The sequence below is a fragment of the Drosophila hydei genome, unplaced genomic scaffold (genome assembly GCF_003285905.1).
Source record: "Drosophila hydei strain 15085-1641.00,03,60 unplaced genomic scaffold, DhydRS2 tig00008119-arrow-pilon, whole genome shotgun sequence".
Classification (NCBI taxonomy): Eukaryota; Metazoa; Arthropoda; class Insecta; order Diptera; family Drosophilidae; genus Drosophila; species Drosophila hydei.
This window is the reverse complement of record NW_022045830.1, coordinates 6,203,574-6,227,291: the sequence shown is the minus strand read 5'-3', so window position 1 is coordinate 6,227,291 and position 23,718 is coordinate 6,203,574. Positions and strand designations below refer to the sequence as shown.

Below are 23,718 nucleotides of genomic sequence, written 5' to 3'. Positions count from 1 at the left end.
CGCGCTGTTTTTTAAACAAATATTTCGCTGTTTTATTTGCGAACTTTTCACTTTGTTTATTTACTTTTGCACCAGGGCTGTCGAAACTGTGAAACTTTCGTTAAGTTAATCGTTATCGTTTCGATTGTACAGCTCGCCGTCGTTGAAAAAAATAGTCCTATACAGCACTGAACTTCTTTCAACAAGTAAACAAGGAGAGAAGAGATCATCAAAATAAAAAAGAATTAAAACTTTGAAAAATGATTTATTATTAACGGTTTGATTGCATTATTAGTGCTGAAGTGTAATACTTGTTAGTCCGCGCGCGGCCATTGTCAGGCGGGTCACAACAAGCAGGCTTGCGCAGCGCACACCCAAAAAATATATATGTACATGCATATATGCGTGTGTATATATATGTGTGTGTGTAAAGACAGACTCGGTAATAAAAACAACAGTAAAAACAAATGGAAAAGTTTGAAAAGTATTAGAAATTAATCAGCTGTAAACATTAATTTGTTTTGTTGTTTTTCAATGCAATCGTAATATTTAAGCTTCGCGACTTAGAGATGAGACTTCGATGCCAAAGGCCGTGCCGCGTAACTTAATAGACTCTTTACCCTAACCCGTGTGAAGTACAAATACTTATTGCTGTGGCTAGGCACGTTAATGCTGAAAGTGCGCAAATATGACTCCAACAACATTGGCCTTAAAAAAGCACTAGCGTTTTAATCTGAACTATAGTAATGATAATACAAAAAAAGTGGCCAAATAATAGTTATATACCATAGCTTTTGCTAGCATATAGAGTATGCTAACTTCGTCATACGATTTGAATTTCTTTTTTAGCTGATTCGCCATTGCCACCGCCGTCGCCGTCGCAACACCTCCCCGCTGTGCATATTTGTAGCTATAATGTATGATTCATACTAAATATAAAGTCAATCTTTTAGAGCTTTATTTAATCCATACGGCGAACTAAAATTTCTAAATTTACGAGTTTTGTTAATGAAATCTTTTCATGTTCTTTTTTCGTTATTAATTACAAATTTAACATTTTAATTTATTAATCTACACTTTACTGCTTTAGTTAATAGCCAGTCATGAAAATTTTATATGTATATACAATTTAATGTCAAAATTCGGTTTTAACCGATTTGAACTGTTTTTAAAACGTTTCAAAGTTTTCCATTAGAAAGTCTTAACTATTGCCACATCTTATCAAAGCGGGCGACTTATTTCCCTCTGCTTACTTTTGCAATTACTCAATGCCACATTTTGATTTAATTCCCTTTCAGAGAAGGCCAACGTTTAAATGGAAAAACTCGTATGTAACAAAAACAATATGCACTTAAAGTGTGCAACAATTACAAGATTTAAAGGAAAAGCTGTTGATAATAAGTCACAACAAATAAATCGAAACTGTATGCGAAACGAGTAAAAGACAAGCGAACGATCAAGAGTGTGACAAAGAGTCAGATAGAGTAATTCACTCTAATATATATATATCTATAGGCATATATTTAAATTACAGTTAATAAATATATACATAAATTGAAAAAAAACAGCCATGGGCGATACATTGTATTCAAACGAGACGTACATGTTCAGCAGATTCTCGATTGATCTCTGGAAGTACGATCCGCCAGACACTGTCCGTCTAACATGCCTATTACCCAACGGTCTGATGATATATTTGTTCGTCAAGTCCACGGCAACTATACGCGAGGTTAAAGCGGAAATAGTGGCAGAGGCTAAATTTCAGCCATTGAGCTATATGATTAAGGATGCCTGCGATTATCAGGTATTTGGCATCTCGCACTACACTATCGAGCCGTATACGGACGAGACAAAGCGTCTGTTCGAGGTGCAGCCCTACTTTGGCTTGCTTAGTTTAGGGGAACGCGTCGATACGACCACCTTTTCCAGCGACTATGAGCTGACCAAAATGGTTACCGACATAATTGGCACATCGTTCGATCATCAAAACAATCAGACTACACCAGAAGTAGATTATTTTCGCACAAAGATGTCACTTGTGTGCGATGAAATTAAAGAGGAGCGCTCAAGATATTCATGGCAGCAACGATTACTCTACGAGCATCCACTGCGGTTGGCCAACTCGACAGCCATGCCAGAGCTAATTCGGCAACGTCATCCAAGCTCGGCATTTCTGATTGCCGTCAAGAACGAGAACGATCAGAGCACATTCACGTTGTCTGTGCTAGAGCATGATACGCCGCTCACATTGATCGACAGCACGCTCCAAAAGATGAACCGCTCACAAATGAAGATGAACGATCGCGCCGCCGACTACATACTCAAGGTGAGCGGTCGTGATGAGTATCTGTTTGGTGATCATCCGCTGATACAGTTCCTGTATATACAAGACATGCTCTCTGATGCAGCCGTGCCAAATGTGGTTCTTCAATCGGTACTGCGACTCGAGTCCTACATCAACCACTACAGCGAGCAAAGTCTGGGGCAAAAAAAGCCACCAAAACCAAATCCTCAAATCGCACAACTCCCATTAGAGCCCATGACCGTGATATGGGATTTGGAGAATGTGAACTTCACGTTAACACTGCACGGCGTTACCAATGTCAACTTCGATCGTGCTCGGGCCTTTAAAGTAGGCGTCCATGTTGGTCTCTATCATGGAAAACGCAAACTGTGCTCCCAGCTTACCGTCGATGCACCCAGCTGCGGCAATTCGCAGGACTTTCAATTTGATAATAACGTAATGACATTTGATATACAAATGCGAAACCTGCCGCGAATGACGCGTCTGTGTATTGTGGTCTTCGAGGTGACCAAAATGTCGCGCTCGAAGAAATCTTCTAATAACAGCAGCACGCTTAAGGATGAGTTTTACAATAACAATCCATTAGCCTGGGTCAATACAACGCTCTTTGACTACAAAGATCAATTGCGCAAGGGACGTCAAACGCTATACACATGGACCTATGCCGACGATATCCAGTCGGATGATGTGTTTTACTCGCTGGGCACTGTCGAGTCAAATCCACGGATTGACGGTTGCGCCATGGTGCATTTAACATTCCACCAAGGCGCCAATGAGAACTGCAACGTCGATGTTTGCTATCCCAGCGAGGATGAAGTTCTACAATATGCAGCAGAACGTGCGTATTCCAATCGTGATAAACAACCAGTAATGACAGAGGGAGACAAAGCTCTGCTTGGCAACCTACTGGCCAATTATTCGGGTAAAGACAAGATCTACGAAATGGTGGACCAAGATCGCAATACCATATGGGAGCACAAGTAAGTTGATTTGCTACTTAGTCTCATCATCCAACAACTAATAAGCATTTGTGTTTTACAGAAACGATATATTAGACGAATTTCCAGAGAATCTGTCTGTGCTGTTGCAATGCGTCTACTGGAAAGATCGCGATGATGTGTCTGATATTTGGAGCTTGCTCAAGATGTGGCCGTTGATATCCATTGAACGCTCGCTGGAACTGCTAGACTATGCCTATCCTGATCCTGCCGTGCGCGGATTTGCCATCAAGTGTCTGCATAAACTCAAGTGGGTATTCTTTGCGACAATTGAAAAACTTATTTTTTTTATGTATTTGTATGTTTTCGCAGAGACGAAGAACTTCTGTTGTACTTATTACAGCTGGTGCAGGCAATTAAGCATGAGTCATATTTAGCAAATGATTTGGTAATATTTTTGCTAGAACGAGCTCTGCGTAATCAACGCATTGGACATTATTTTTTCTGGCATTTGCGGTCCGAAATGCAAACGCCCTGCATGCAGACGCGGTTTGGTCTGCTTCTGGAAGCTTACCTTAAAGGTTGCAAACAGCATGTCAAGCCACTGCGCAAGCAACTCGAGGTGTTGGAAAAGCTAAAGCAGGGATCCGTGATAGCCAAGAAAGGTAGCAAGGAGAAAGTACGCAACGTGTTGCAGAATTTTCTCCGCAACGAGCACAATAACGGCGTCTTCCAAAATATACAAAACCCTTTAAACCCAAGCTTCAGATGTAGTCGCGTCACACCCGACAAGTGTAAAGTGATGGACAGCAAGATGCGACCGCTCTGGGTAGTATTTGAAAACGTGGATCAGACGGCCAATGATGTGTACATCATATTTAAAAACGGCGACGATCTGCGCCAGGACATGCTCACGCTGCAAATGTTACGCGTCATGGATCAGTTATGGAAACGCGAAGGGTTCGTTTTAATTTGAAATTGTCAATCACCCGAAAGTTTATATTAATCGAAAGTTTTTTATTACCTAAGATTGGATTTGCGTATGAACATCTACAACTGCATTAGCATGGAACAAAGGTTGGGTATGATTGAGGTGGTTCGTCATTCAGAGACAATTGCTAATATACAAAAGGAAAAGGGCATGTTTTCGGCAACATCACCATTTAAAAAAGGCTCGCTCTACAGTTGGCTCAAAGAGCACAACAAAGCGCCTGAGAAACTTAACAAAGCCATCAACGAGTTTACGCTTAGCTGTGCTGGCTACTGCGTTGCCACCTACGTGCTGGGTGTCGCCGATCGTCATTCTGACAATATTATGGTCAAGCGTAATGGACAGGTGAGTAAATCAGACTATTTAGATTATACAAACATAATTTTGGTTCACATTTCGTAGCTCTTCCATATTGACTTTGGTCACATTTTGGGCCACTTTAAAGAGAAGTTCGGAGTGCGACGCGAACGTGTGCCCTTTGTGCTTACCCACGACTTTGTCTACGTCATCAACAAAGGTTGTATTGACCGCGAGGCAAAGGAGTTTTGCTACTTCCAGGATTTGTGTGAACGCGTAAGTTGAAATAAAACTTTAAACTGTACTTGAGAATTTAAAAAACATTTAAATGGGTTTTAGGCATTTTTAATATTACGCAAACATGGTTGCCTTATTTTATCGCTGTTCTCAATGATGATTTCAACGGGACTGCCGGAACTTTCCTCAGAGAAGGACTTAAACTATTTACGTGAGACTTTGGTAAGTATTTTTTCCTTTCATTATATATTTATCTAATATCTTTTACAATAGGTGCTGGATTACACTGAGGAAAATGCACGAAAACATTTTCAAGCGAAATTCAGTGATGCTTTGGCCAATTCATGGAAAACGTCACTCAATTGGGCCTCGCATAATTTCTCTAAAAACAACAAACAGTGAACTACACCTTTAATTTGTTGCACACAGGCATAGACACTCCCTCAGAATCCCCAGCTCCTCTTACTTATCGGTCTACACTTCTGTTTACGTTTTCGGATGAGGCGTAGTACAATTTTTTTATATAATACATACAACCACAAAAAAGTTCAAAACTATGTGTTCACTATATAAGGCCAAGATACACATATACACCCACACACAGCTTAGAAATAGTTATTAACAGACCATACGCTTCTGTCGCACCATAAGTGCTTTAATATTATTTCTTTCTTTTCTGTAATGTTGTCTTGTCGACCTTTAGAATTTGTTCAAGGGTTTTTCGTTCTCCTGATTGACACAAGATTCTACACCCATATAAATTATAATGAATATGAATGTATCCTATTAATATATATATTTAAAGTAAGTGTGTAATTTTTTGTATTGTTTAATCTATATGAATATTATAATTAATACTGTTATTATGTAAACTAATTTTTTCGTCTGTTAAGTAACTACAAAAACAAATTATTGTGTTTTCTGGTTTTTTGTAATATTAGGCCATTCTCGGTCGAAGTGATTAAACCCGTGGATCAGGTAGTCAGCAAAGTACGGCAGCATCATATTCTGAACATAGTATGCCATGCTGTGTATTATGGATTAATTGGGAACACGCAAAAGTGTGTTTTAATTGTAAGCATTAAATAAGGATTATTATTAGCCGAAATATCTAGAACTTGTGTAACTGCAAATGCAAAAATAAGCGATGGGTCTGGTCGTAAATGTAAAAGGGATGTGACATGCGACTTTAGATTGAAAACATCATTATTTCGATATTACCCAAAACAGTTAAAACTATTGGAATATACTACATTTAAATTATAAGTTTAAACTTTTAGTTTGACCACCTTGTTGTGAAATATATAGTTCACTGGTCCTTACTTTTTGATTGATTTTGGTTATTTTCTGAAAAGGTTACCCAATATTTCATGAAACATTTAACAAGTTAGAAATCATGTGTTCACTATGTTAGGCCATATATAATGTATACTGTCTCTCCATAATTGCTTCAACAAGAACTTGTAAAATCTGTTTTCATGATTTTTGTTCTTTAACTTACTTTGATTTTATGCGACTGAATCCACAGTAACACAGACAACACAGATAATGAATGTATCCTATTAAAATATGTATTTACGTTAAGGCTTTTTGTTTATGATAAGCTATTATATTTTACTCCACTTTTTCTATTTGCTGCAATGGCATTTTTGGTTTTTGTAATCCTATGTTTATTGCATTAAGATAATATATATGGCTGCAAGATAAAAGCAATTCAAAAGAACTAATTACATACAAACATTAAAGCCGCAAAAAAGAGAAATAATAAATACGCCGGGTAATTTATAAATATATGCAAGCATATACTTACGACAGATAACACACATATATAAATGATGTATACTTTAATCGAAATAACATAAATAAATAAAATGTGCTTCTTCGATAGACTGTATGCAACACCAAGAAAATATTGTTTTCCTCCAGGGGTGTTCATTTATGGTTGATTTTTAAGATATTCAACATTTTCAAAAAAAATATCTTAAAAAAAGTGTACAAACTTTTTGACTTACCTTGGCGTTGAAGTTTCTTCAAAACTGGTATCTATACAAATTAAAACTATCTAAAATTCATTTAGTATAAATTTTATTTGACATCAATAATTCAGTTTCAGTTTTATGTATGTATATAAAATATATTATTTGTTTAAAACTAGTTTTCTTTCTGGTTTACTTTACACTGATCTATTGACCATATAGACGACGCAATATTCAATATATGTTTACTATACTATATAACCCTATCGCGCGTTTTTCAGTTAGGTTCGCGTTTTTAGTGTTTGAAACCTCGTCATTCAGCGTTATAAATGCACACAGTACACTTAAACAAACGTTGCCAGCGTTCTACATATAAACAAACTGATGAAAAATATTTAAAAAAAGGATACAAATATTATCAAACAAAAACGTTGCACACAGTGCTAAAATTATAATTTCTGGAAAATAGTAGACCCTCGGCGGAATAATTTATGGACAATCTGTTATTTCTTTATTTTATGCAACTAACGTTAACTTTAAAAAAGCGTTAACGTTAAATAGGGATATATTCTGGGTTTTGAATTGTTTAGGTTTTATTATTGTGTATACATCAGTATATGAATTTAATATCCTTTAAAAAAATAGCTTTATATTAAATATATGGGTAATCTATTTACTCATTTTGTTGCTGTTGTTGTTACATTGTTCTCGGTGTAAAAATACTGTATTTACAAAAATTACAACTATTTTTACTTATAGCATAACATATAAATAGTCATTTGTATTTTATAAATAATTTAGAAAATATGAGAAATATTTTTGTCTTTTTTACTTTTAGGAATATATATTCATTTCGTTAATTATTTGTATTAGTTTCAGTTGTACGAAATATAGGTCTGTGTTTCTTGTATGTAAATATTTTCTGTATATGTAGATGTAGCATTCTTTTTGTACATTTTAGCAATTTTGATTTAATGTTGGCGGAAACAACAATTTTATATAAAGTGCAGCCATACAAGATACTTTTTTAGTTCCATCAATTGAAATGTTTAAGATTAACTTGTACAAGCTTTAATCTTAGACTATTCAATTAATTAATTATAATTGTTAACATATTGTTTAGTGGTATAGTGGAATATCAAATGAAAATATAGCAAAATAATAATTTAATAATATTTTGCTACATATTCATTTTAAAATATAATAGCTTAAAGTGTGATCAATTTCAATTTAATAACTTTGTGTATCATTAAAAATGTATGGCCAGGACTCAATATAAAATCGGATGTCAACTATTTAAAATTTACATTTGTTTTTTTTGACCCTTTTATACAGTTAAGTATGCATTTTAGAATAACGTTGCTTGTTTTGTATATGTGTGAATGTTTCCATGTGTATTTAGTTATATTGTAGTAAATTACTATCTTTTTTAATTCCTAGTTTTATTTTCATGTTCAAAGGCACACGCATTCTTTAAAAATCTGATTTGTTTGTTTTTTATTTAGTTTTTCTTTCTTATTTTCAAAATGTTTTGTTACATATACACACACACATACATAAAAAGTAAGATGCAGTGGCTTATGTTAAATTTATTACCGCTTTTTTTTCTCTAAAAATTTTAAGTTCAGTCTGTTTCAAGGAAATGTTTTGATAAAAAAATCTTAGGTCCATCTACTCAATGAACGGTTAAAACAAATTCATTTTGTAACCTGACATTGAAATAATGGCCTTTAAATATTTTTTGAGATTCTTTAAGACGTGCATCCTATGGGAATATACAAAAATATATATATATATCATATTACTCAAAACTTAGGTTATTGAATATGTTTGCCAAATAATGTTTTTGTTATTTATATTCCTAACTGATTTTGGAACGGTTTTGAAAACATTTTTAAATTTGTTTCGAAAAACTCGCAGTTGTTCTTTCTTGTTTTGTAGTTCGAATTGTCTCTCGGCCTTAAAATAAACCCTAGCTAGCTTAATGCAAAACAATTGAGTTACAACTAATAAATAGCAGCGAACTTATTCATAAGTTTTATGTGTGTAGTGTTGTTTGAATGTCGTCTTAAGCGCTACTAGTGCAATAATGTACTTAACTCGAGGGGTTGCCCACACGCACACTGAAGCTGCTGGGATGGATGGGGCCAGGAGGATGGTGGAGTGAACGCGAATGTCTCAGTGTTTTGACAGATTCAGTGGTAAGTCTGAAATAGTTGAATATACAGTTTAATTTTAATGTTAACTTTATATACTACACAATGGTGCTCACCCGAACTTAGTTCATTTCTTAGACTACTATTTTGAAACATTGCGGATTGTACTGAGTTGGTGCTGCCGCTGCCTGCACCACCACCACCTTGCGCTGCACCTGCAGACGTTACGGACACGCTAGAGCCGGCTGGTAAGCTGGAGATGGTGGTTCGATGACTGGACGCTGCAGACATTTGGTCAGTACAAATATCAGTCAGTTTTGGCGTGTGCGTTCTGTGCTCGGCCAAATGTGTAGGCGGCGTATTTTGATGCGCCAAAGCCCCTGGATGCGTTGGATGTCCCAGATGCGGATTCGATGTTGGCTGCCCAAAAGCAGAGGCTGCAGCAGCCGCTGCTACGGCCACGGCCGCCGCATTGACACCATTATAGCTAAACGGATGATACGGCGATTGTGGTGATAATCGGGATCCAGCCGCACTACTCGTCTGTGGGTGTGAATGTGGATGCGGAGGCGGTGGCGGCAATAGGGGCGATGCACCAGCCTGGTAATGCTGCACCCACAACGGATTGTGCCGCAACGCGGCAAGCGTCGATATGTAAGGATGGTAGAGAGAGGGCGAGACTACCGATGGAATGTATGCAGCTGCAGCAGCCGCGGCAGCAGCTGCGGCCACCGCAGTACTGCTAGTCGTGGGCGTTGCATTCGGCGCTATTCCATGCGGGCTAGCCGTGCCGCTGCCATTCAGCTGCGTTGGCGGATACATGTAATAGTGCAACGGCGAACCAGCAGCTGCAGCCGCAACAGCGCTAGGCGAGCCACGCTGCAGTTGAAGATGCCGCCGTTCCGGAGACGATGTGCTACGCTCGCCTGGCGAAGGGCAACTATTGGCCGTGCTACTGCTATTACTATTGCTGGCAGTAGGTGAGGCGAATTCGCGTCGAATCGATGCAGTCTTCTTGGGCACTGTGCGGTGAGGTGTACTGACAGCAACAGAGGCTGTTGCCGGCTCACGTGGTGAAGCACTTGATGACCGTGGTGGTGATAGCAGGTCCCGTGTGCCGGTTCCGCCGCCCGCCTGTGGAATGTGCGGCGAAACTGTAGCGCCACTATATGGAGCATAGAAGGAATGATGCTGTAGCTGCTGTGCGTGCGCTTGTGCCAATTTATAGCTATCTGGCGGTGTGCGTCGTCCATAGTCGATAGGTAACGGTGAGCCGGCAGCTGCATAAGGCGGTGAACGTTGCTTCTTGGTAGCCGCATGAGACGGTGACTTACCCCCATTACTGCCTCCCATTTCTGGTGAGTTGGGCGAATTGAGCATGGAGCGTGGATAGCTAGCGGAGCTGGCGTACAATGAATGATGATGCTGATGATGCACATTGCTGATTATTGCGGCCGGCTGGTCATGGCTCTTCTTGGAGGAGCTGCTACCGCTGCCGCCCAATAACGAGTGTATGCTATATGAGCTATTCAGTCGTGTCGGTTGCGTTGCTACGGTTGCTGTTGCTACCGACGTCGTTGAAGGTGTGGGAGTGGACAGAACTTTGGCCTGGGGCGGCGCTAAATTGATAGGCATTGATTTGGTGGTCACTGCGCTGGTCGCTGTGCTCCCTTTTGCACGACTACGCTTTCCGCCGGCGCCGCCGCTAATGCCTCCACCTACTCCACTGCCATTGTTCACGCAGCCATTGTTATCCTCAAGCGATACCTTCTCGAATTCACGCAAAATGCGTTTGCGCGGAGAAACATGTTGATGATGATGATGATATTCGACTAGACGGCTAGCTGCCGCTGCCGACGATGGCGGAGAAACCTAAAAGAGCGAAACAACACATATTATGAATTGATAGAATACAAGTGAAAAAATGCAAATGGTTATGAAATACATAAATCAAAATGTTATTCCAATTTATAGACAAATTAGTAGAAGTTGGTACCTTGTGAGCCAAGGAGTGACTTAGACTACCGATGGCTCCGCCACCGCTGCTGTTGCTGCTGATGCGATCTGCTGTGGACGCCACAGCTGACGCTGTTGCCGCCGCCACCGCTGGTGTCTTTGACAGTTGCTCTAGGCGCGCAGGCACGCCATCAATTAATTTCTGTATGATGCTATTGAGCTTGGCTCTGGGTTTCTGCTTTTTAAGTCTTATGTCTGTCATCATCGTTGTTGTTTTTGTCGCTGGTGTTCCTGTTCTTCTTGTGTCTTTCTCACTGGCTGTCTCACACTTGGTGTGTGCTTTGGGTTCACCATTTACTTCACTCGTATTGCCATTCACCAAACAATCACTGGTTGTAGGCGCACCATCGTCCACTGTCACCGACATAGCATCCTCATCTTCGCTTGTGTTCATTTTCTCTAATGTTGCCTCAGCTTTCGCTGAAGAATCATTCAAATCTTTGTTGTCACTGGAACACGCCTTTGAATCCGATTCTGCCTTGCCTTCAGTCAACTGCTCTTTGATTGTTTCTGATTTAATGTCATCCGACTGTATTTCGGGCGCCTTTGTGTCAACTTCTATAGCTTTTAGCGTTTCATCACCATTTTCCTGCGCAGAAACACGCTCAAAAATCGACTGGTGATTCTCAGTTGCAATTGTTGGCTCATAGGGACGTCTTCGCTTACGCATTGCAGCCTGTCGCGCACTTTGGCTAAGGACATTGTACCTGGGGCGTTGATAGTAAAGCGACAGTTCTTTGGAGATGCCACGACGCGGTCGCGTCTGTTTCCAGGGTTGGTCACGCTGCCAAGGTGATGACTGAATGGAACTATTGTCATCCGAAACTGTAAGCACATAAATTGTTTAAAGGCTAACCTTTTACTCAAATACAACCGTGTAACACTTACAGCTTAATGATGTGGAATTCTCATTCTTTGGATACGTTGTGGTCACTGCTGATGTCGGCGTTACCGTGGCCGAAGTCGCAGCCGATGGAGTGCGAAATGGCTTACGCGGCACCGATACCCACCCGCCTTTATCGCCATCCTTGGCACGTGCCAGTTCCAATATGAATTTTCCATCTAAAACATAAAGGAAAATTTATGAAATATTGAAAGAATGAACTATATTTGGTACAGATATGAAGAAACCATATATGAAATCTCTTTTGACATGATGCAAGCAATTTACTAACCTTTAAAAAACTGGAGCCGGCCTCCATAGCCGGACATGCTGTTATTGCTGTGCATTGATATTGGATGCCTGCCCATATCAAAGCTACTGCTGCCGTTGCCTGTACCAACAAATTTGCTGCTCTTTGTAGCGTTAGGACTATTCAATGCGCTATAGTCCAGTACACCGGCCATAACATCTGCAGGCGCCTTTGGAGCTGTAACGCCTGCTCCACCGGCAACGAGCGCGGTAGCAGAGGCCGTCGCCATAATGAGACTTGAGCTGCTACTGTTGCTGCTGCTGTTTGTTTTAGTTGATGATAACGTGGGCGTGGTGCCATTGGATGTTGATGTCGCTGTTGAAGAAGATGTAGTTGAATTTGTTGCGTTTGCTGCTGTTGCAGATGTTGTTGGCTTCAGTTCTGGTGCGGCAGGCAGTTGAAATGTGACAGCAGCTGCAGCTGCTGTTAGCAGTGTGGCTGCCGCGGCTGCTGCTGCTGTATTTGTGCCGTTTATACCATTTTTGAGTAAAAATTTTGCAGCCGCCTCTGCAATTAAACGTTCGTTGTTGCTGCTGCTTCCTGCACTGTTGCTGCTGCTGTGGTTGGCAATGCTCGTTGGACTGATGTTGCTGTTGTTTTTGCTGCTGGTGCTGATATTGCTCTTATTGTCGTTACCGTTGCGCTCATCGGTCATTTTTTCAGCCGTACCAGCAGTAGCTGCAGCATTTTTACGCCGTACATTAGTTATGCTGTTTTGTTGTCGCTACACTTTACATTAATTTCTGTATGTATATAAAAATATATGTGTAATTTCGCTGTTTCTCTTTCTTTTCGGTTTTATTTTTTCTTATTTGTGTTGTTTTTCTTTCAGCATACATGCACACGAACACATCTACACACATTTGTCGTCACTGTTGCTGCACACAGCAGATATTTTCACTGCTGTTGAGAAACTCTAAAATACAAAAAAAAGATCAAAAACGTTTTTGAGTTCTATATTATATATGTTTTGCACTTGTTCTTGTTTTTAAACGCTTGTATTTTGTTTTTATATATCTTGTGCTCCATCTTCTTACTCCACACTCTGTTACATACACACATATATACACACACACACAGACACACATGTTCTTACACAGGCAAACACTTTCCACGTTAACTCAAGACAAGAGCAACACTCGCTACTTCACTCGTTTGCCTCTCTCTCTCTTTCTCTTTCGCTCTCTGAGCGAGTGTCCGGCGCTCACACCCAAGAACATTGCTGCGTGCTCCAACTGCCATTTTGTTTAATTTTTAATTTAAGCGTACGTTTAAATTTACATGCATGGTTGCTTTATGTACAACAACAACAACAGGCGCACTATGGAATGTGTCCTAGGTTATGAACAATTCAAAGCTTTTAATTGCATTCAACAGATACCGTTGTAATAACAAATACTGTTATAACCAACAAGCCGGTATTTAATTTAAAAACAATTATTTGACAAATTAAAAAAAAATAAAATAAACTAAAATCTACGCATAATCACAAATATGGTTATCAACACGTCCCATTGGACTTCGGACGAATACATACATACACATATGTATTGCCATATGTTTTAAGATGCTGCGTAACTCACAACGAAATTTATTAGGTATTCAACAAGCTATCTTCATATCAGTATAACTGTAAAACTAGTTGCACATTTCATTATTGTTCTGTAAGCGCGCACAAAACAACATTGTTTTTGTTGTTGTAAATTCCTTTTGCACAGCGAGCAGTGCGCGGCCGTTGATTATCGTACAAACTGACGGCGTCACGTACAAAAATATGCCAGCTCGGCACCGTATTGGGGGAGCGTCTGCTATCATTTTCATGTTGCTGGAAACTCAACAATTAATTTTTTGAAGCCCTCCATGTGTTAAAATCGCAATTTGTTTTTAGAAATGCTTCATGTTTTTTGCTATTTACTTTTACACATATTCACAATTGGCAGGCATATGATTAGAGCGAGCAGGAGCACAAAGAGCCAAACAGCGTAGCACGACACAAAACGAAGCGGAAGAGGAGGAGATAAAATAATAGAAAAAACGTTCTCCAATTACCAATACCATCGGCAATGTTTTTCACATTTTCACACTAAATGCGCGCAAAAAAGTACACCAAATAAAAAGCATAACGTTGCTGAATATATGTTGGGCACCTTGCAACTATTTTAAACGAATAAATTACTAAATAAATACGTTAAAACTTAATTTTAAAAAATTATCAACGAAAAACGCAGTGCACAAGCACAGACGGTAGGGAAGTTGATATCGATTGCATATATCGATTAATAATTATGAGTTCGATATTTCTCAACTCATAAATTATGTAACTATCGATGCTTCTTATTAAAAGCAACAATGGTTATGTCAGCGTTGCCAACTAAACGATCAAACCAGCGCGTGATTTAAAATTCTACTAACGTACAATAACTAGGAATAGAATGCATATATTTGATTGGATTGCACAGGTAAAGTTCAATCGTTATTGTATTATTTATTTAAATATATTTATTTTAGCTAGGCAAATATTTAAGGTTTACAAGTGTCTTTATTTCTGGTTAATACTGTATGTTTTATAAGAATTGGTTATTTCAATGTATGAGCATGGAATAAAATATATTATTAGCTTATGAGTATGAATGTATGTAGTCGAATTACAACCCACTTGCTGCTTATAAAGTAATACAACTCCACTCTGTTCTATAAGTTTTCTACGTGACAACCGCCGACGACACAATCTAGCAAAATATCTTAAATAATTGTATGTATGTTTCTTAATACGTGTATACTTAATATGTATTACATTTTATTATTATTATGTAGTAAAGGCTGGATGCCTGCCTTCTTTATATTATTGAGTCGTTTTCATGCTATGCGCGCTGCTGATATGAGTGAAAAGTTGTCAATTGCACATAATTGATTAAGAATAAATAGTTAGACACCTTGTAATATTGCACAAAGTAAATTGTAGTTTACACAACAAAGGGCCAACAATTAAAAATTAATTAAATTTAGGTTTTTTTGTTTTGTTAATGTGCTTCTTTAAACATAATTTAAATATCACAGACTTTTTGCCAATTCAATCAATATGCTTCGTCAATTTTGGTTATGCCAAATCAAAAATGAATAGAATCAAATTAATAAAGAAAATAACGAAATCTTATAAGTATGGATAGCTCAAGGGACTGCAGCTTAATCTAAGACTCTAGCCGGACTTAAGCGCATAAATCTAATGACATAATGACACTAGCTGAAAGGAGGGAGACACACAATCTTCTGCTAGTGTCATTGTGTTATAAAATATCAGTCAAATATTGAAATGAAATCAAGTCTTGTGTTAAACATGGCACATAATAGGTAATTGGAAAACCATGAGCCAAGCCTATAAAGATGATATTCTATTCTATATAAATACTGTATTGATGCTCGGAATCGCAGGAATATTAAAAGATTACCTAATGTAATTTGCTTTTGATTCAACTGTGAGTTTTCCAACCCGATTCAATGCAGATTATCCGTACGGTTGGATTGCAAGCCAAGTGTATTCATACCCAAGCCTTGAGGCACGCCTACGCCTACGCCCACACCGACACTACCCTCGCTTTCGCTCTTCCAGGACGAAACAGGAATGTGGGGTGCCGGTAAGCAATTACGCAGCGTCTGCACAATTTGTATGGTGTCCATGAGAGCTGTTGATGATTAACAAATACTTTAGTTAAACAGCTAGACAGTTGATTAGATTCACTTACTCTTCTGCAGACTCTCGCTTTGCTTGCCATAAGGCTTGCACATGGAGGGTCGTATGTATGTTTTCATGCGTGACATGTTCCGCATTAGCTCTGAAAATATGCGCACAATCTTGTCCTGGCCAATGGCCATGTGATCAATGCGATTGGCATCGTGACTGGCCCAGGCACCATTGTGCAATGCCAACAGATCTTTATTCGATTCAATTGAGTCCAAATTAGATCTAAAAGGGAGAATTTACAATAAAATCAATGCAAATAATGAATACCAAAATTACAAAAGCTCACCGCAAGGAATCAGAAATATTCTTATGCGTAAACTGATCCATGGAGGAGTGCGAGGATGATGATGACGAAGAGTGCGGCGATTGCGAAGGCGGCGGCAAGGAATGGTGTGTATGATGCACCTGTGCTCCAATGTTAGAACCAACTGTTGCCGAGGAGTTGGTTGTAGTTAACGGCGTGGGCTGCTGCTGATTAGAGGCAACAGCTGCAGCCACAGCTTGTGACTGCATCATGCCTTGAATTTGTAAATTGGCAGCTGCTGCTGCAACAGCCATTGGATCAAAATGCTTGGGATCTAGCTGAGCGAATACACGTTGTTTCTCCAAAGCACTTAAATTACCAAGCTTCTCCAAGCTCTGCTGGGCGAGCACACGATTCTGCTGTTGAATCAATGCGGCTGTCAGTTGTTGCTGATGTTTTGCTTGCGCTTGAGCCTGAGCCTGTTGTTGCTGTTGTTGCTGCTGCTGTTGTTGCTGCTGTTGCTGCTGTTGTTGCTGTTGCTGTTGCTGATGCTGCTGATGATGTGCGACGGCAGCAGCTGCACTTATTTGCGATAACTGCGACTGTATGCTACTTTGCTGTTGTTTAGTTAAGTGCTGTAACTGTGGTGGCACCTTGGAACTACTCGATTTGGACAAATCAATCTCAACAGGCGCAGCATTGTTTGCTCCACTGGGTACGCCACTTGCAGCGCTGGCAGCCGCTGAGCTCACTGCAGCGCTGCTTCCTGCGGCAGCGCTCGGTGGCAGATGCGAGAGGCGCTGCAAAAAGTCAGGCGTATTAACGCCAGGATATTGTTGTTCCATAAAGGGCATAGGGGATATACCCATATGATTCTTATAATAGCGACAGGCCGGACTGGGGCATGATTGGACCACCTCAATGATAAACTCCTTCTCCATGCCAAACTGATCGCGTCCAATAGTGTATGATTCAATCACAGCACGCACCGTGGCGTCCACACTGAGATGCAAGCCATGCGGTCCTGACATATGCTTCAACATGACCGCATTGGCGAAATGTTCGAAGGGCAGTACAATCTTTCCATTGTCGCGCAGTATGAGTCGACCCTGCGAATCCAGAGTAAGTCTATTTGCCAAGACTCTGTGCAGGAAAACATAGAGTTGATTGGAATAGAGAGCTAACTTATTATACTTACTGTAAGTAGGCAGCACTGGGCAGCATGGCATTGTCTTTCAGATCACTGAAACATTGCAACAGTTCGGCGCTTGGGTTCCAGCCCTTGTTTTGTAGATAAAGCTGCAACAGCATATAGAGCTTCTCGGTGACATAGCCAACGCCGGCGTTTGGCTGTTGTTGTAACATATCGCTGTGTGTTGGTCCGCCCATTGAGCTGGTTATGTTGCTGCTGCTGCTGCTGCTACTGTTGTTGTTGCTTACTGCATTGACCACGCCCGCGCCCACTGGGCCTTTGGATAGTGCCGCCTTCATTGTCTCCGAGAGATCCAATTTATAATTTTCTGGATAAAAGTGCTTTACGTGCTCCTGCAATCAGGTTTCAAGTATCCACACAAACGCAAGCGCAAACACAAAAACAAACACATTTAGTTTTAACACACAGACAGGGACAATCGTATACATGCAGGCCAAAACCTACACACCCCCACCCACATCCCACCCAACCAATGTACAAATACACAGAGTACACACACTCACCAAATTGTTCATTTTTCGGCTATGTACAGTGCTTCGAGTGCAGCGGCATCTGCATCTATTTGGAATGGCGCCACCAAAGCATCTTTGAAACACTAACGGTTATTGCTAGTTGTCCAATTGGATTGAAATTGTGTCTGTGCTTTAGCAGCGACACAAAAATGAAAATTGTATGTGTCTGCCGACTATTTCTGTTGTCCTTCGGCAAGGAAGTGGGGACTGTTGATACTTACACTTATCGATTAATCGCAAACTAAGCGATGTTTTAAGCATGAGATATTATTTCAATATATCGATATTCCGAATTATTTGCCCGTGGATATTTTCGATATATAAAATAATGTCGATACATTTGAGTTGTATGAAAAATTTGTATATTACAGTTAGAACTGTTATATTGAAAAAGACTCGCAAATTACTTAAAAACGGCTATTTAAAATTAAATATATGAACCAAGCTAAGATACGAAATAGTTACTTTACTCTTAAACTTATGTATATAATATTTATTATGAGCATAATCTTATATAGTATGGAAGAATAAATGAGAAATAGACTATTTTTCTTAATTTAGGTTCATTAGAACTTAATTATGCTTATTTTCCTAAGCTAAATAACTTGTGTGTGCAAAATATAACCGCTATAAATAAGCTAATCATAATTTGCAGCACGCAAAGCGCGAAAAGAAAAGTCGTCTAGCACGCGATAACCAAAGCGAAAGGCGTAACAAGTGACGCCCTCATTAACCCATTGCTGTGGTGGTCAAACAATCAACTGTTCATAAACAATAAATAAAACAAAACCAAAGAGTCCCACCACCACCTGAAACAGGTGTACGAAGCATTTTACGTGGGGGTTGAGTAGCTATAGCAACTTTTGACAAACAATAAAGGATATGAACCCACTCCAATAAGAACTTGTTTACTTGCCAACCTGCAACCGCAATTGCAACTTTAATTCAGTTCTCATTTGGGATTCGTTGGGCCCGCAGCGGAAAACGAAAGAACTATCATATATATTTTGAATATTATGTGCTTCCTTTTGGTAAATTGGTTCTTCCCATTGTTGTGGACAACAGTTTTCATTCAATTTGGAAACTGTACGGGTTTGGATACAAAACAATCGCCAACGCCACATACATTTCGTTTTCAATCTACCCAAAAGTGTCTCAGGAATGAGTTCTATAATTTGAACTATTTTCAATGCTCGCCTTGCAATGAGGCTGGAGACGGAGCCACAAACGAGTTGCAGCCCACTACAGACAGTAAGTGGGTCTATTGATTAAACAAATAACAATGCCACAGAGTGGGGAAGTTGTAGGAATCACTAGACACTGCATTTTGTGAGGTTACCGTAAAGTAGAAAAGTGCATGTTCGAGTTAGATTAAAAGAAGTAAAGCAGAAATTGACTGGATTCACATTAAGATATATACTAAGAACACCATCACTTTGAAGTTTTTTAAGAAAGTCTTCCATACTAATATTATTATTGATCTATCTTTTTAATCTAGGCTACTAAATGAATGTACTATAGTCTTGAGGCTACGTCAATTATATTTTCTCTATTCTCTCTAATTTTCTAACCCATTCAGAGTTCGGCTGTCAGTGTCCAGCTGCGCATATCTCGGTTTTCGAGAAGTCCAAACGTTGGCCAACATGCAATGAGCTCTGTAGCAATGCCACAAAGCCCTTTGAGAACTGTACAGAATCCGAGTTGCCGCCCATGCAATGCAGCTTTCAATATCTAAATAGCTCAATAGTGGCTCAATCTATCGGTTCCATAGTGTTGACCAGAGCGAATTCCGGCAGCAATAGCAGCGACTGTAATAGCTGCAATGCTGCGTATAACTTTCATTACCAGGACTACTGCATAGCCAACACGCTGTTGCAACCTTATTTGCATTACAACGCCTTCTGGCAGGACACCATCAAATTAAAGTCCGGCTCATCTAGCCGACTTCACTTTGGGGATCTCAAGTTTGTTGCCTTCTTTTGCTTGGCTCTACGGAATGACAGTGCCTGCCAGCAGTTGGCCAATCTGTGTGTGCTCTCGCACTACTCCATGGACAAGCACTCGCCGTGCAGCCCCTTTTTGCTGACCCAGATGTCAGATGTGGTTATCAAATACGCTCATGCAGGCGAACAGCTGCGGGCGCTGGAGCCCTTTCTGTTCTATAAAAAGGGCAGAGCAACGAGAGACTTGCTTACGACTACGCTCCATCTGGCTAATCAGACGAGGTTGGAAATATTTAGCACAACCTTCGACCTTGCGGGACGTCTTAAGCGTTGGGGTCCTCTTCACTTGGAAAAGCTGAATCTCTGCCCGGCTCAAAGGGTTCCAACATTGGACTTAGAGCAGCAGCAGCCGGAGCTTAGTTGTCAGCTGAGTCTGGAGCAGCTCATAGATTTGGCCAAACGGGAGGGAAATGATAATTACCATAATCTCTATCTCAACTTTAGCAGCAACTGGTCACATTTGCTGCACCAGCTGCCTGTGCTGATTGAAACGCTTACTCCAGAGAATCAGGTAGAGTTTCTAATGTTTCATATTATCCCCTTTTTTAATTCCTCTTTCTTAATTGCAGCGCCCGCAGGAAGAAGAATGGCAGCTAGTAAAACGCTTTCAGCTGATTTCGGCGCATCTCCGCGATAATCGAATGCATCCCAACTGGCCGCCTTATGAGGATGCCCACAAACTGCAGCTCTACCGCTCCCTGCGCTATGTGGATCGAGTCGATTTGAAGTATACCATGCAGGCTGGGAGGAGGCTTGGTCTGCCGTTGCTGCGGCTCAGCTATCGTCATATTGATATTACGGGCAATGCATCCTTGACACAGCTTTATCCATTTCGTCTGCGCGTTCACTTTGAGCAACTGCAGCAGAGCGGCACTGCTAAGCTATTGCTGGAGCTGGCTCTCCCATTGCTGCTGCTGTTTGCCTTGGTGGCTGCACTGCTGCATCTACAGAATCTGAGACGAAGGCGCCGCGCCGAGCTATGCCAGACCATAAATCTGCTGGAGCTGCTGCTCCAACTGGCCGCCAATGTGGCACTGGCGCTGCTAATCACGGCGCTTCTCTTGCTTACCTTGCAGGCTTGTGTGCCTCAACGGTTGGCATTGCTCATCTATCCCGCTTGCCTGCTGCAGTTCGTCTTTTTGGCTGTGCATTTGCGACGCGCCAGCCAACTGGAGCTGTTCCTCATCGATTGGGAACGACCTCGCAGCAGCTGCGAGGGTCAGCGTCTCAATCTGGACAGCTCCTCGCTCTGCTCCAGCGTTCGCACCTATGTAGCCGAGAGCAGCGTATCCGCTTGGCGTGTTCTCTTCACGGCCAATGCCTGGATACGGCTCAGCTGTGAACAGCGATATTCCAGTTTGGCGCAAGCTTTTGTTGTGATCACCACTTATCAACTGCTGCAACGTTTCAGTCAGCTTCAAAGTCTAAGCTGTTGCCTGATAAGCGCCGTTTATCTGGTCACATATTTGTTGCAAGTACTGCTGCTTCGACTCCTGCAACCCAATCCACTTCAGAAATTCGTTGATCTATGCAGCCTGGCTAACATCTCACTATTTTCGCTACTCGAGCCGGGCTATGGCTACTATATACATGGACGTTCGCCTCATGGTTTCGCCGATACGGACATGTCCTCCATGATCCTGCAGCTGCAGCGCGAGGCACAGAACATGTGCGGCCGACGTGGACTGCTCATTGATTCGGACAAGCAGGTCTATATCATTTTGCCGCCACGAAATCTGCGGTAGGTTCTGCCAGATTCCATATCTTCTTATATTTTCAATTTTTTTTATTTGTTTGCCTGAATTTTAGTACATATTTGGATCGCCTGTTGTTGCCCTTCCAACGTAGCCGAAATGGCAGCATGTCACAGACGCTGCTCTATCAGAAGGATCCTCAAATATCCAGCATTGATGGCCAGGTGGAGCGCACCTCAATTGCTTACGCCAGTATTAATCGGTTCTTCTGTGCGTTTATCGATCATGTGAGTTGACAAATAAATACAAACATATAATAATATAGAAAAATTTGAAGAGATGGAGAAGAAAATAATTTTAGCTTCCATATTTAATTTTTATGTCAATAAAAACTTTTTTTCTATAATATTATATAACATTATATTTTTATATACAATTATATAAATATAAATATATATATATATATATATATATATATATATATATATATATATATAAAATAATTAAAAACTATAAATATGAGTTTAACGCAGGCCATCAAGGACATGGATTATATCATTAAGGAAAAGACATTGACGGAAAAGTTATTCAACTGTGAAATTGAAAACTATCTAACGGAAAGTGAGTTATGCAAGCGCTATAGGGAATTGTGGATTTCATATTTATATATATATATCTTATAGATAAGGGAACCTTTTACATCGACGATGCGCTGAGCTTTAGTCGCGTTCTGCTATTGGGCAACCATTTACATATATTTATACTGGAGATACTTGTGCTCCTCTCCATCTATTTGCTGACCTCCAGTCTGCTGCTAGGCGCCGCTATAGCCTGCGCCCTGAATATGGTGAGTCAAAAAACATATAAATTTTAATGCATGGGCAATTCCGAGAGCTTTCCATCAATCATTGCAGCTTATGCGTCACATCTTTAAAAATTGGGTGCGTCGCAATGTCTCTCGCAAGACACTGATTGATGAGAGATTTCTGCTGTAGCCATACAAGCATCTGGACGAGCAATACATGCGGGACGATGGCTTCTTTGGAATATGATAGATTAAGAATGAGAATCGAAATGGAATGTTGGCTTTTTTCTTTTATTAAAAAATCCACTTGATAATAAGTAGTACATTCAGTATGTAATTTCTTAATTTGCTTTAGATATTTATAGTAAAACTTACAGCTAAAACAGATATATTATAATTTCTAGGGTTTTCACATTCAACATATAAACATAGTTAGGCTTTTGCCTGGGTATCATTTCACTTTCATTTGTTTGCTTCAATTTTGATAGGATAGCACACATTCATGTTCCTCTATTAATACATACATATACATATATATCTTATATATCTATAGTAGATAGTACATCTATATAATTTGATTTGTATGTTTTTCTATTTTATTGTTTTCATTGTGTGACATCATTAGGATTCTGCTTTAATATTATTGTGATTTGATTAGATCGGTTAGAAGATATTCTTTTACTTTTCTTTTCAAGTAGTTAAAATATTTATAAAAATATTCGCAGTATTGCGAATTGAGTTTTATTTCAGTTTTAATTTCATGTCGTACAAGTATACATATGTATGTAAAATAAAAACACTAGTTTTTGTCCACAGCATTTGACTGGTTAGTTGAGTTGGAAGTAATTATAAATAGTTTTGCCATATATGTATGTACTATATACACACCAATACCAATGCATACATATTGTGCATTGACCTTATTTCATTATGGAGTACTGTTTAATTATGGCTCTAATGGATATTACTAGTAGACTGATTGGCTGTATGCTTGATCGGCTTTATATGGTATACTTAAACTAAAACGTCAAACGTACAACATTAAAAGATCTATGTTTTAATAATATATATTTGTGTATATATCGTTTATTCATATTGTGGGTTTCATTCATTCAAACTTAGTTCTCTAATTTCAACTTATTACAAATGTCTTCTTATATGGTATACGAATGTTTGTCGTTCTGCAAATGAGGGTGAGTGAAAAAAAAGTTTGAGAAAGGCTTAGGTTATACACATATATTTATATATGTATGGATATATATATATATATATATGTATATATATGGATAAATATATTATCGGAACAATAGGCAATAAATATCGTACATAGCAAATTCGAAAGTAAAATGTTAAAATGAGTTCGGATGCTGTATTTATTATACATATTAGAATTTAATTTGTTCATTTTCATTTGTTATTG

The 23,718-nt window shown here is 39.6% G+C and overlaps 4 protein-coding genes across 10 annotated transcripts; 2 read left to right on the top strand and 2 right to left on the bottom strand.

Moving 5' to 3' along the window:
- Positions 1-147: 147 nt before the first annotated feature.
- LOC111600712 (phosphatidylinositol 4,5-bisphosphate 3-kinase catalytic subunit delta isoform) lies at positions 148-5,497 on the top strand. 2 transcript variants are annotated; one of them, XM_023316969.2, is made up of 8 exons: positions 148-421; positions 1,278-3,264; positions 3,326-3,532; positions 3,595-4,182; positions 4,252-4,558; positions 4,616-4,786; positions 4,850-4,969; positions 5,021-5,497. In XM_023316969.2, exons 2-8 carry the CDS (start codon positions 1,550-1,552, stop codon positions 5,147-5,149), a joined length of 3,237 nt encoding a protein of 1,078 aa, XP_023172737.2. In that variant the 5' UTR covers positions 148-421; positions 1,278-1,549; the 3' UTR covers positions 5,150-5,497. The 2 variants fall into 2 exon arrangements, with proteins under 2 accessions (XP_023172737.2, XP_030080694.1); XM_030224834.1 differs by lacking the exon at positions 148-421 and adding an exon at positions 704-896.
- A 2,970-nt stretch (positions 5,498-8,467) lies between these two features.
- LOC111600613 (protein hairless) lies at positions 8,468-14,330 on the bottom strand. 5 transcript variants are annotated; one of them, XM_023316810.2, is made up of 6 exons: positions 14,138-14,166; positions 12,071-12,403; positions 11,784-11,957; positions 10,876-11,720; positions 8,996-10,751; positions 8,468-8,930 (listed from the first exon to the last, which is right to left on the bottom strand). In XM_023316810.2, the coding sequence occupies exons 2-6, from the start codon at positions 12,315-12,317 to the stop codon at positions 8,902-8,904; spliced, it is 3,051 nt and encodes a 1,016-aa protein (XP_023172578.1). In that variant the 5' UTR covers positions 12,318-12,403; positions 14,138-14,166; the 3' UTR covers positions 8,468-8,901. The 5 variants fall into 5 exon arrangements, with proteins under 5 accessions (XP_023172578.1, XP_023172574.1, XP_023172575.1 ...); XM_023316806.2 differs by having other exon boundaries at positions 8,469-8,930; positions 12,071-13,004; positions 14,138-14,330; XM_023316807.2 differs by having other exon boundaries at positions 8,469-8,930; positions 12,071-13,004; positions 14,144-14,330.
- A 288-nt stretch (positions 14,331-14,618) lies between these two features.
- Positions 14,619-18,044, bottom strand: LOC111600614 (polycomb protein Asx). Of its 2 annotated transcripts, XM_023316812.2 has the most exons (6): positions 17,788-18,044; positions 17,270-17,616; positions 16,114-17,214; positions 15,829-16,049; positions 15,535-15,768; positions 14,619-15,461 (listed from the first exon to the last, which is right to left on the bottom strand). In XM_023316812.2, exons 1-5 carry the CDS (start codon positions 17,797-17,799, stop codon positions 15,581-15,583), a joined length of 1,869 nt encoding a protein of 622 aa, XP_023172580.1. In that variant the 5' UTR covers positions 17,800-18,044; the 3' UTR covers positions 14,619-15,461; positions 15,535-15,580. The 2 variants fall into 2 exon arrangements, with proteins under 2 accessions (XP_023172580.1, XP_023172579.1); XM_023316811.2 differs by having other exon boundaries at positions 14,619-15,768.
- Positions 18,045-18,812: 768 nt separating this feature from the next.
- LOC111600754 (meckelin) lies at positions 18,813-22,947 on the top strand. Its single transcript, XM_023317033.2, has 7 exons — positions 18,813-19,047; positions 19,376-20,310; positions 20,369-21,540; positions 21,609-21,780; positions 22,027-22,114; positions 22,177-22,340; positions 22,408-22,947. Exons 1-7 carry the CDS (start codon positions 18,813-18,815, stop codon positions 22,486-22,488), a joined length of 2,847 nt encoding a protein of 948 aa, XP_023172801.2. The 3' UTR covers positions 22,489-22,947.
- Positions 22,948-23,718: the final 771 nt, after the last annotated feature.